This window comes from Balaenoptera acutorostrata, chromosome 20, assembly GCF_949987535.1.
Source record: "Balaenoptera acutorostrata chromosome 20, mBalAcu1.1, whole genome shotgun sequence".
Lineage (NCBI taxonomy): Eukaryota > Metazoa > Chordata > Mammalia > Artiodactyla > Balaenopteridae > Balaenoptera > Balaenoptera acutorostrata.
The window spans coordinates 15,586,847-15,600,338 of record NC_080083.1 but is presented as its reverse complement, the minus strand read 5'-3'; the positions used below and the strand labels follow the sequence as shown (position 1 = coordinate 15,600,338).

The window sequence follows — 13,492 nt, the reverse complement described above, 5'->3', positions numbered from 1 at the left end:
CTCTTCATCAACATCTGCCTTAAACATTTTCTTGCTTTTAAAAACTCTCTAATTCTCTCCAAGATAAGACTAGCAATCAGAGTCAAAGTGCATCAACCCTGCCAAAACCTTAATTACGTTTCAATCCGTTCCCTAAGTTTTTCATCAAGAGTTTCTCCAAACCTCTCTTAGCTTTAGAAGATTTATTATTAAAAACTATACTCTTCCTTATTGTAAAAATAACTTACGTTTCAATACAACTTCTCTTATAGGAAATTTAAAACATCTCCAAATCTCTGTATGTAGGAAAAGAAATGTCTAAGTATCTTTCCAGTTATCCATACTTCTCCCCCTTTTACTAGCAAACAGTATTTCCCGGTATCATGGCAATACCTGCACAGCTATAAAGATACAAAAATCAAGTCTCCATTAGACCTAGTTCCATAACTACAGTAAGATTAAAAAAGAAAAGAAAAGAAAAGAAACACCATAAAATAAGACTCAGTAGCTGAATTTAATTAACTCTAAATGGATAAATCATCCGATCGAAAATGAATGGGTCTCAAAGGACATTAGGAGAAAAATAACCACGGATAAGAGACTGTTATATATTTGAAGTCTTAAAAGTATAAGCTAATTATAACTCATATATTGTAAATGCCACACAAATTCCCATGGTCATATAGCAGTGATATTTAACGATTCTTACTATTAAACTTCTGGAACCAGGTACCTACCTGTACACAGATTCCTGAGAATTCCCCATATGAGTTAAATTCTATGGGAAAATTGTCAGTATCTGTTATTACTAGTTCTCATATTGAGTAAAGAAACACCCACCCCATTACTAACATACTACATCACTACATGAGTCACTTTAAGACAAGATTTTCCTCCTTCGTTTAAAAACAAGACAACTCTATACCAAGCAACGAGTGATAAGGTACAAATTTAGACAACTTTACTTCCAGTAGAATATACCTGACAGCACTTGAACAAAAGCATATTATTGATCTTAGAGTTTTACTTTCTATCACTGTTATTCTTACTTTTAAATTCTGGATCCTCAAGAAAAACATTCAGAGGTTGCATCCTTGCCCATAGTAACCTGCAAAATAAGTACTTCCTCTAAGAAAAGGGGGGTCTACTTGTCTTCCTACATGGCAATTTCTTAAGCTATATTTATGCCTTACTCTTTATGTGATTAATTATATTTGAAGCACCACAATCTGACCCAAGCAACTTAAGTCCCAAAGTATTTTAAGCAACAACTGTATGTTATTCAGAAAGTAAGTGTACAAAGATTATGGTATCATTATATATACAATAAGCACTTTTTGTCAGTGGTATAAGATCTTGTCAGACATATGTGTCAATGCTGTAATACAGATCACCTATAACTGTTTAGGGTTCAGTGTAGCTTTACTGGAATACAATTAACATCCTTGATGCCTGACTTCCCAGATGAATTTTATCATTAGGGCTTCCTGACATCTTGCATTCCACTTAATATCACTTTGTCTTTTAAAAACCTTTACATCATAAATTTAAAAGCAAGCAAAAATTTTTTTGCATTAAAAAAATCAAAATATTCTTCTGTGTAAATGACATACATCCAACTTGAACAACAAAAAAGAAAAAATTAGCATATTTTGGGGGATCATGTTAATTTTGGCTTATAAATTTGGAGGCAGTAATGTTAGAGTTTTCCCTTGAAATACAATTCATAACCCTCATCTTAACCCCTAAAATAGTGACATTATTCCCTTGGCTACACTCATCTGTCATAAATTATGGCTGGTGTGGCAGGAAAAAAGAATCATCACTGGTCCATGTTGCACATAGGAGTCAAGCTAAGCCCTGGACAACTTCAATTTCTTCATCCTAAAACAGCACATGTTATACCTATGCTAACAGCAATAGCTACCATTTATTGAAGGCTTAAAAGGGCCAGGTTCTATGCTAAGCATCTCACAAATAATAACTCTCGAGTTGCATCAAATATGCATTTAATTTATGCTAATTTGATTACATGTGCTCATAAGAGAATAAATATGAATGAAAATATAAGTTATGTTATAGCTCACATGACTTTACATGCCATTACATTCAACAAGTTCATGCAGGGGCTTCTCTGGTGGCCCAGTGCTTGAGAATCTGCCTGCCAATGCAGGGGACACGGGTTAGATCCCTTGTCCGGGAAGATCCCACATGCTGCGGAGCAACGAAGCCCGAGTGCCACGACTACTGAGCCTGCGCTCTAGAGCCCGAGAGCCACAACTACTGAGCCCATGTGTCACAACTACTGAAGCCCACGTGCCTAGAGCACGCGCACCACAACAAGAGAAGCCACTGCAATGAGAAGCCCGTGCACCACAAAGAAGAGTAGACCCTGCTTGCCGCAACTAGAGAAAGCCCATGCGCTGCAACGAAGACCCAACGCAGCCATAAATAAATTAATTAATTTAAAAAAAAAGTGCATGCAACAAAATGAGCATGAGATGGGAGAAACTGTGTCCCCTCAGACAGTCTCAGTTACAGAGTCGTATGCCCAAACCATGAATATTGTTCTTTATGTGTGATTTAAGAGATTTTTTTCAAGGGTAATTTTGACTATAATTTGATTTTTTCCTATATATTAACTTTCAAACCCGGCTAAGGTGGGACTTCACTGTATCTCATTTGGTCTTCATAAAGAATCTGTGAAATAAGTACAAATATTAACCTCATTTTACAGAAGAATTAACAAGCAGAGAGATTGTGCAACTTGCTTGGCAGAGATAGGATCCAACTTAGGTCTTTCTGATTCCACAGCCTCTGCACTTAACCACTATGCTATACTGCAATATTATATGCCCATTTTCCAGATGAAGAATGAGAGGCACAGAAAGTTTAAGCAAACTTGTCCAATATTACACTGTTAACAAGTCTTTATAACAGGACTTAAATGCAAGCTTTCTTTTTTTAAAAAATAAATTTATTTATTTATTTATTTATTTTTGGCTGCTTTGGGTCTCTGTTGCTGGGCGTGGGCTTTCTCTAGTTGCGGCAAGCGGGGTCTACTCTTGGTTGTGGTGCGCGGGCTTCTCATTGCGGTGGCTTCTCTTGTTGCAGAGCATGGGCTCTAGGCACACGGGCTTCAGTAGTTGTGGCACATGGGCTCAGTAGTTGTGGCTCTCGGGCTCTAGAGTGCAGGCTCAGTAGTTGTGGCACTCAGGCTTAGCTGCTCTGTGGCATGTGGGATCTTCCCGGACCAGGGCTCCAACCCATGTCCCCTGCATTGGCAGGCGGATTCTTAACCACTGAGCCACCAGGGAAGCCCCAAATGCAAGCTTTCTAATTTCAACATTCTTTCTGCATTATGAAAAGATATCTCTTTTCGACTAGGTTACCCTGGAAACCTAATAAAATAACTAACTGATAGAAGCCATAACAAGTAGTAGAGTACTAAACTAGGGCGGGGGGGGGGGACTGTGATAATGTGTCCACAAACTAGTGGCCCACAAGACAAATCTGTGCCACGGATGTGTTCTGTTTAGCTCTCAAGATACATTTCTTTAAATTTCATTAGTTGTTATGATAGATAAAGTTTGACAACAGACATTCCAAACATATTTCTCCCTTGTTGCCACTCAATGATTAAGATGGAAAGTCATATAACTGCACTTCCCAGGCTCTCTTGCAGCTAGAGATAACCATGTAACCTAAGTTCTGGCCAGAGACTTAAAGAGAAGTTGGCTAGGAATGGGGTTGGTTTCCAGGAAAACTTTTGCTTTCCTAATTAAAAGTAAAGCTAATTGCTGGCACTGTACCTTTCACCCCTTCTTGCATCAAACATGGATGTACTGCCTGGGGCTACAACAGACATCTTTTATGTGGAGACAAGTATAAAAATGGGAATTCAACATACTATCAATGGTAGAACATAAAGACATAAAGAGCTTGGATCCTTATGGTATTGTTAAGCTGCTGAATGAGTTAGTCCTGAACTATATATCTTTGGATTTCCTGCTAGACAAGCCAGAAATATTCTTATGTTTTAAACGGTCTTTTGTTACTTGTAGCCAAAAAATCATTCCCAGACAATTCAGATGCCAACATTTAAGAATCAAGAGATTTCACGTAACAGTCTGCATTACTAGTGTTTCTTGAAATAGAAGACTTTTCCCACAACACTGGGTCTGCACTCTCACTTGGTCACAACTGGCAGCCCCTGACAATACAGCTTAAAGTCTCCAACTTACCACAAGCCCCATTTGGCTAATTTCATTAATTTTGGTCACCTGCATAATCCCACAGCCACATTTAAATGTGTGACCTTCTGTATTATACCTCTCAGTAGGTCTAGCCTAGAACCCAGGTGCCTACTTGAATGCCTAGCATTGCAGAAAACCTCCAATCAATTCCTACTAAAGATGTAGTACAGAGTTTTTACTATAGCAAAAACTCTCCTGAAACTGCCCAAAAGATGAGTTATTCTGAACTTTATCACTAGAACCAAACTAGAAACTATTTAACAGGAGTTAGAATAGTCAATTTTCTAGTTCTGGAACTCTGTGAAACCCTAGGAAGCAATATTTATGAATAAACCCCAAGATTTCAACAGTCATCAAAGGTCCAAGAAACCTGCTGGATTTGTTTCATAGAAGTAGCAAGGAAATATAAAAATCACTGCATCCAAATTCCCCAAACAAGAGACTGGGTTGTGATTCAGTAATCTTAACAATAAGGTGAGCTTGCACCACCACTGTACATTACTGGTAAAAGGTTTAGGGTTCTGATGTCCAAAACTATTAAGTCAGAATTTTACAAAAACTCAAATGTCACAGGTGAGGGATGATGTTGGGGGACATTTCAAAAAGGCTGTCATTTAGGATAGCTAAATAATGGAGACTTTCACTAGAAGCAGTTTTGAGAAATGACACACATCTCAACTGTCAGAAGACTATTCCTTGTCAATTCTTTGGACAAATAATATAAATGAATGGCTGAATTATTTTAAATATCACTCATGTGTGCTCACTGAGCATTAAATTTTGGACTCATATGCTTAGTGCAAAAGGTCACTGCATCTTTATCTAAAAAGAATTTTAATAGCTTTAAGGGTAGCTGTAGATAACCACAAACTACAGTTTTCACTATCTTCAAGTGCACTTCATTACATATCACTTCATTACCATTACAAGGATGGTTGTGCTAATTTCAATCCAGGGTGTACAACTTCTCATAAAGTGACCCATGTGAAAGTAATACATATTTGACACAATTCAGTAAAGACCCAAATATATCACCTATAATAAATTTGCTTTGGAAGCCAAGCTTCCAAATCATATAATCATATTAATCTTTAAAAATTAAATACTATTATGTAATAATGTGCAAAAAGCAAAGAATTAAATCTACTTAACATTAGTAATCACTAGCAGCTACCGAACACTCACTATGCTATAGTCCTAGACATTGTGTTAAGCTTTCATTTAGTTATTTCATGAAAGCCAACAAAAATCCTATAATATAAGGAAACTGAAGCTTAGAAAGGTTATTTTCCCAAGGTCTACACCTAGTAAGTGGGAGAGCTGGAATTTTAACTCCAGAATCTGGCTCTAGAACTTAAAGTCAATTTAACCACTATGCTACAATACAGCCTACTTCCTTAAGAACAAGAATTTAAGACAGAAAATCATTATTAAGTTAGCCAGAGAGGGAAACTGTCCTTTGGGGTCTGGATTTGGCAGGGAAGAAAAGTATACTCAGGGCCAGTGTACAGAATACTTTTCTTCTGAGGAATATAATCAAGAAAGTTTTAGCAGCATTAAAAAAAATTCATTATTTCAATATCACTGTCACATTGGCTACTGATCTGGAAGAATTCTGCTCTCAATTTCCAGAATGGTATTTTAGAAAGTCAATAATAAATCAAGTGAAGTAGGCAAAAACGAAATGAGAAAAGAGAACTTCCTAATTTTAGGGAGGGGGTCAAGAGATAATTATCTTATAAGGTATTTTCTAAACTATTGACCCATACAGTTTCAAATAACACTTTTGTATATTCGAATATCTTCCAAAGGCAACTGTCCATTTCAATAATTTCTTTCCTTGTCTTTGAATTAGGACCACATGTGATCCCATTCTACACTATAAGGTTTCACTTTGGAGTCCACACAACTATTGCAGAAAAGTTATTTCTAATTAGAGAATCACTATTACAGTTATTTCAGAAATGTGAGCCACAAATAGAATACAAAATTTAAAAGTACAGAATCAAATGGGAGATTTCAGCATATAAGAAGAAAGAATAAAACCCAGAACCTCAATCATCCAACTTTCTAGATCACACGTTCAAGATAAGGCAATTTGTTTTAAAAAGAGTACACTGTACTAGAAGCTTAAATGATATAAAGTCTTATGCACAGTAGGAACTTAATAAATGTTTGCAAGTGAATGCCATTCAATAAAGTGAAAAAAAAATCTATGGGAAAAAAACAAAACAAAACAAAAACATAAGCCTGGGACCTGTTAAAACACTAATTTCCTCTAAGTGCCATGACTCACCTGAAAAGACAACTGGAAACAAACCAACCACTAATTTGGTGAGCAATACCTCTCTTTCTAACTTTCCATGTACTGGCACTCTAAACAAGCTCATGAAACAGAGAGGTTCAAATCAGCCTTGGGCCTTTAAACTTTTTCACTTTGCGCCACAACTAGTCTTCTGTAAGACAATTTTAAGAACACAAGAAGACTTCTCATGGTTTTGTTTAATAAAATTTTCTTTTTTTTTTTTTTTAAACTTTGGGTTTATTCATTTTATTTATTTATTTGTTTTTGGCTGTGTTGGGTCTTCGTTTCTGTGCGAGGGCTTTCTCTAGTTGCGGCAAGTGGGGGCCACTCTTCATCGCGGTGCGCGGGCCTCTCATTATCGCGGCCTCTCTTGTTGCGGAGCACAGGCTCCAGATGCGCAGGCTCAGTAATTGTGGCTCACGAGCCTAGTTGCTCCGTGGCATGTGGGATCTTCCCAGGCCAGGGCTCGAACCCGTGTACCCTGCACTGGCAGGCAGATTCTCAACCACTGCGCCACCAGGGAAGCCCCAAATTTTCTTTTTTTAATCTTATAGATTAAAATCCTACAAAAAATGGTGCTTAAATGGAAATCTCCTAAGCATATTTTCTTTCTCCTAAGAGCCCTATATTTAATTTTCAAGATTCTATATCCCGCAAGAATGTTTTGTAGGCAAGTGGAGGAGTTCCTGGATTTTTCAGCCACACCTTGCCTAACTAGACTTCCTTTACAGCCAGCACAACTTCCTTTGAAGTTTAATTGGAAACCACAGAATCAGCATAAAAATGCTGAGTTGAGAAAGCTGAAGCTTGTATAGACAGATCAAAAAGGCAAATCAAAATATTGTGCTTATAGAAATCTTAATGCAATTTTTTTCAGTACTCTAAGAAGAAATAGGTTGTCTCTATTTTCTGACAGGTTCAATAATAAAAACTGCAATCAAAGTGCAACCAAAGTCTGAACCAAAGCTCTCTTGTTATATCATATGTGAGTTCATCCAGTTGCTTTAGAAATGCATCTTCAAAAAGCTGCATTCAATTTCTACTGTCAACTGCTTGGTATAGCTGGATTAGACAGATCATTCTTCTCACCTATTGTTTCCTTATACAAAGATATATTTAAACCCATAAATACATTCAGTGTCCTCAGAGTCTCCATATTTAAAAAATATCTATTTACAATAGCCAGGACATGGAAGCAAGCTAAGTGTCCATCAACAGATGAATGGATAAAGAAGATGTGGCACATATATACAATGGAATATTACTCAGCCATAAAAAGAAATGAAATTGAGTTATTTATAGTGAGGTGGATGGACCTAGAGTCTGTCATACAGAGTGAAGTAAGTCAGAAAGAGAAAAACAAATACCGTATGCTAACACATATATATGGACTCTAAAAAACAACAACAAAAAATGGTCATGAAGAACCTAGGGTCAAGACGGGAATAAAGACGCAGACCTACTAGAGAATGGACTTGAGGAAACGGGGAGGGGGAAGGGTAAGCTGTGACAAAGTGAGAGAGTGGCATGGACATATATACACTACCAAATGTAAAATAGATAGCTAGCGGGAAGCAGCCGCATAGCACAGGGAGATCAGCTCGGTGTTTTGTGACCACCTAGAGGGGTGGGATAGGGAGGGTGGGAGAGAGGGAGACGCAAGAGGGAGGAGATATGGGGATATATGTATATGCATAACTGATTCACTTTGTTATAAAGCAGAAACTAACACACCATTGTAAAGCAATTATACTCCCATAAAGATGTTAAAAAAAAAATCTGTCAATTTCTGTTCTATTTTGCTACATGATTCATAACCTCGATCATTAAAAACACCAACATAGGGGCTTCCCTGGTGGCGCAGTGGTTGAGAATCTGCCTGCCAATGCAGGGGACACGGGTTCGAGCCCTGGTCTGGGAAGATCCCACATGCCGCGGAGCAACTAGGCCCGTGAGCCACAATTACTGAGCCTGCGCGTCTGGAGCCTGTGCTCCGCAACAAGAGAGGCCGCGATAGTGAGAGGCCCGTGCACCGCGATGAAGAGTGGCCCCCACTTGCCGCAACTAGAGAAAGCTCTCGCACAGAAACGAAGACCCAACACAGCCATAAATAAATAAATTTAAAAAAACAAAAACAAAAAAACACCAACATATTCAGTCTATGAAAGAAACTAAGGTGACCACTTATAGTGGCTACCATATAGCCAAACATTCAACAGATTAATATGCTGCTGGACTTGCCTGGTAGCACAGTGGTTAAGAATCCGCCTGCCAATGCAGGGGACACGGGTTTGAGCCCTGGTCTGGAAAGATCCCACATGCCGCAGAGCAACTAAGCCCGTGCGCCACAACTACTAAGCCTGTGCTCTAGAGCCTGCGAGCCACAACTACTGAGCCTGTGTGCCACAACTACTGAATCCCGCACACCTAGAGCCCGTGCTCCGCAACGAGAAGCCACCACAATGAGAAGCCCGCACACCACAACGAAGAGTAGCCCCGCTCACCGCTACTAGAGAAAGCCCGCCCATAGACCCACAACGTAGACCCAGTGCAGCCAAAAATAAAATAAATAAATTAAAAAAAAAATGCTGCTAAGCATGGCCTAGAAAACTGATAAGCTATCAAGTGAAAAAATTTTTTAAAGATTACAGTTACATTATTATTCTGTATGGTGCTCCAGGGTCATTACAAAATCAAACACAACATACTTTGTCATGGAGATTGGCATCTAGAGCTGAGATTCCCCAATTTTTAAAATATAGCTATTATTGAGTTAAAAAAATACAAAAGAAAGAAAAAAGGTAAAGAGAAACTAACCCTTGAAATAGGCTATTCATTTGAATTATACCGCCATAAAACAAATATCCTCCCCACCAAATCTGTGTTATAACGAAAAATTGCTTAATAACCAAATAGCAACTCTAAATCACCATCATTATAAAAATGACTAATACTTCATGAGCGCATGCTTATTTGGTGCCAGGCATGATGCTAAGGCATTCTCTCATTTAATGCTTAGTTCTGTGAAAGAAGTACCATTATTACCCCTATTTTACAGATGGGCAAATTGAAGCATAGAACAGTTAAGTGAGTTGTCTAAGTCTAGTAAGTTGTAAAGGCAGGGTTCAGATTCAGGCAGGCTGTTTCCAGACCTTACACTCTTTACCACTATGCTAGACTGCTTCATGTTGCTACAGGCATTTCTGAAGGCCTAAGAAGAGAAATGAAAATACTTTTAGGGATTCCCCACTCCCATGTGATTTATATTAGAATCACTGGCAAATACTATTTTTATTCTAAACCACAATCACTTTCTTAAACCCCAAAGAATCAATGAGCTTCCCTAATAGACTAAGATAATGTGTTATGAGTTGCTAACCTGTGGTTTACTTTAATTCCTGCCTGAGACGCGCTAAATATCATAAATGTGAAAAAAGGGCTCTCCCAAATTGTTGCTCTTTTTATAAAACTGTCTGAAGCAACAACTGGAAAATCATTGCTCTAATAATTAACTTGCACAGAAATGTCTTCCCTTAAAGTTCAGTAAATATAATTTCATACATTCACCTATATGAAGCAGTAAAAAAGAGGTTGTCGTTGTTTTTCTTTAAGTGGGGGAAGGTATAGAGGTGGGAGAGGAAGAACAGGCAAGGGGCAAGGTAATACCTACAAACACACATTTTTCAAAGATAGAAGCTTCAGTATCTGGCTACCATGCCTTAGACAACAATATCTTACAATAATCACCCTGTAGAGAAAACTGGCTTCTAATTGTGAATGGAACTGAAAGAGATTAATATTTAGAAATAATAAACATATCTTTCATTTTCTTAGCTGCAAAAATCTTTTGCTCCTCCAACTTTTCCAATTGATCTGTTAAACATTTCCTGTCCAGCATGCCCTACAGAATTGGTATCTTCTTCCCATGTTCACACTTGGTTTGTGCCTCTCCTATTGCCCTCACCATACTAGGGTTTGTTTTGTTTTGTTTTAATTCATGCTTAGCTTATAGCTGCCTTCCCCTACTAGACTTTTAAATTCTAAGGCAAGAATAATGCCTTATATCATCCCATAGTGCTTGAGAAGGTTCTCAACAAACTTCTGCTGAACTGAGTTTATCAAGTACCAAGGCATAAGCAGCAAAATGACTCAAATTGCAGTGACTTAAACTAAAGGAGGACAAACAGGAAGCAAAATGGTCCAAAAAAGAAAAAAAGAAGAAGAAATCAAACAGCACCTAGACACTGAGACTAATTCTAACACCTAGAAGGTAATTTAGTCTAGTAGTTGGTCTCTGAGTGTGACAACCAAAGTTTAAGTCCCGGCTCTGCCACTCCTAGCTGGGGGAGTCTAGACACCTCTCCGAAAAATCAGTTTCTTCATCTGTAAAATGGGAACAATTATAGTACTTCTTCAAATCATTGTTGTGATGCCTGTTAATGCTGAATCCAGTGTCTACAGCACAGCAAACACTTGAAAAATGGTAGCTATGCAGTTATACTTTAAGGTTTCTTGCTCATATCACAAATTTCAACAAATTCACTTTAAAGGAAAGCCAAAGTAAGGGCACATGTGTTACAGTTCAAAAGAAGTTATCTTTGCTTCTCCAGCCCCATTTTCTGCACTTTATACAGCATCAACACTGTACTGCTTGTGGTTTCCAGCACACACGTGCCATTTCTGGCCCTGTGCCTTAAGTTCATGCTTAGAAATGCCTGCCTCCCTCCTGCTACTCACCCTCTAATTGCTGGTCAACTCCACTCACTCGTTAAGGCTCAACTCAGAAGTCCTTGCTGGCCTTCTTTCTCTTCCTCAAGGCTTATACATCAATTGTGATTACTACACTGTAATATAATTACTTATTTAATACCAATCTTTCCACTATACTCTAAGCTTCCTGAGGCCAGGGACTAACTGGCTGCTGGATCCCCAATCCTGGCATGAATAAGTAAAGAAATAGATACCTTCAGAATCAAGTATAGCACAGGATACAAAAAAGGTACTAAATTACTTCAAAAAAAAAAAAAAAAAAAGAATCAAACAGCTCCAAAAAATCTAGGCTGCAACACAGTACTTCTGCCCATTTCTTTCTAAGCATATCCTCTCCCACCAAGTAAGTGAAATTATTTCACTTTCAGAAAATCAAGGGAACCATGGGACTTTCATTACATTTTGGAGCCAAGATCACCTCACCTGACTTTCTCTTGACAAACAGGAAAATGAGGGGCACTGTGAACAGCAGCTATACTGCTCAGCTGCACAAGAAAATGCAGGGCAGTTTGTAAATGTATCTGAAAAAGACACAGTGCTGAGAACCAGAGTAAGAGAATGGATGGCATTACCTGCACAAAACAGCACTCAGTACCTATATGCTGATTAACAAGATTCCTTAGGTCTCACCTCCCATGTACACCTGACCTCTGGCATATTTCAAATTGGGTAGAGTCGTATCAATAATCAAACTGCTTGGTTTTATTTTTTTTTTGAAATAGTTTCCCTACTACAGCTAGGTTTCTTGAGTGAATGAACAAATAAATGAAACACATGGACATGAGAATGCCTACTATGGGCTAGGCACTGTGTAGCCAACACGACAGCAGGCATTTAATGGAAAAACTGCAAAGCTCTAAGCTGCTGGAACCTGGAACGATATGCAACGGTGATACACAGGAAGGCAGTGTGGGCTCTGCATGGTGCCTTTTTCAGACAGGGCATAATCTAGAATCTGCTCCCACTCACTAAAGCCAGATAGAAAGGACAAGAGACTTGAAGACACATTTTAAGTACCAAAGAACTGCTCTTCCTCTGGACTTTCCAGACACCAGTCAAATTTTAAAATCTAAGCTAGTTTAAGTTTATTTTCTGTCCACACAACTTTTTTTTTTTATAGATTTATTTATTTATTTTTGGCTGCGTTGGGTCTTCGTTGCTGCGCACGGGCTTTCTCTAGTTGCAGTGAGAGGGGCTTACTCTTCATTGCAGTACGTGGGCTTCTCACTGCGGTGGCTTCTCTTGTTGCAGAGCACGGGCTCTAGGTGCACAGACTTCAGTAGTTGTGGCTCACGGGCTCTAGAGCACAGGCTCAGTAGTTACGGCGCATGGGCTTAGTTGCTCTGCAGCACGCGGGATCTTCCCGGACCAGGGATCGAACCCGCGTCCCCTGTGCTGGCAGGTGTACTCCTAACCACTGCGCCACCAGGGAAGTCACTGTGTACACAATTTAATGAATACTAAATAATACGTGCTAACCTAACTAAACTCCTGTGGGAAGAGCAATGGAATTTCACTGGAACACACTCTAGCTTATACCCTAATGTAGTATTTCCCAGAGGTGGAATTAGAAAAAAGGAGTGATTGTTTCATAAAATGAACTGGGACAAGTTAACTATTTGGAACAAAATTAATTTAATATTTACCTCACACCATGCAGTAAAATTAAGTATAAAAATAATCTATAAAACAACTTAAGAAAATATCAGTGAATATTTCTCTACTCTATTGATGAAAAATTGAACTAAGTAGAAAAACAATGGAAACACACACACACACACAGACTCTGAAATGACAGCATTAAAATTTTTTAATGTCTGTACATCAAAATGAATAAAAAACAAATAAAACAGAATGGCAAATGAAAACCAAGGCAAAATGTGCAACATAACAGAAAAAGGTTAATATTATAAGTATATAAAGAATATTGACAAATCAATATGGCAAAAATAACTCCACGATGAAAGCTGGGCTCATCACATGAATGACTTAAAAAACATGGACTATAAAATAAACAGTAAGTATTTGAAAAATGTTTAACCTCTGACTTAAAAAAAAAAGGCAACTCAAAACAATAATAAAATACTAGTGTTGAAGAGAGTTCTGGGGTCAGACACCAGACCTATAATCTTGGGCAATTCATTTTACTTCCTTGAGCCTCAATTTTCTTTGTAAATTAGAG

The 13,492-nt window shown here is 38.2% G+C and overlaps 1 protein-coding gene across 7 annotated transcripts in view; it reads right to left on the bottom strand.

Moving 5' to 3' along the window:
- The window catches only part of SSH2 (slingshot protein phosphatase 2), a 255,468-nt gene that overhangs the window by 234,869 nt on the left and 7,107 nt on the right, over positions 1-13,492 (bottom strand). Inside the window, exon 1 of one of the 7 annotated variants that reach the window (XM_057536270.1) lies at positions 1,029-1,088. The exons of the other annotated variants lie outside the window; for them this stretch is intronic. Within the exon in view, the coding sequence (XP_057392253.1) occupies positions 1,029-1,058 (30 nt within the window). The 5' untranslated portion in view covers positions 1,059-1,088. Of the gene's footprint in view, positions 1-1,028; positions 1,089-13,492 lie in introns of those variants that run through there. 7 annotated transcript variants of the gene reach the window in all.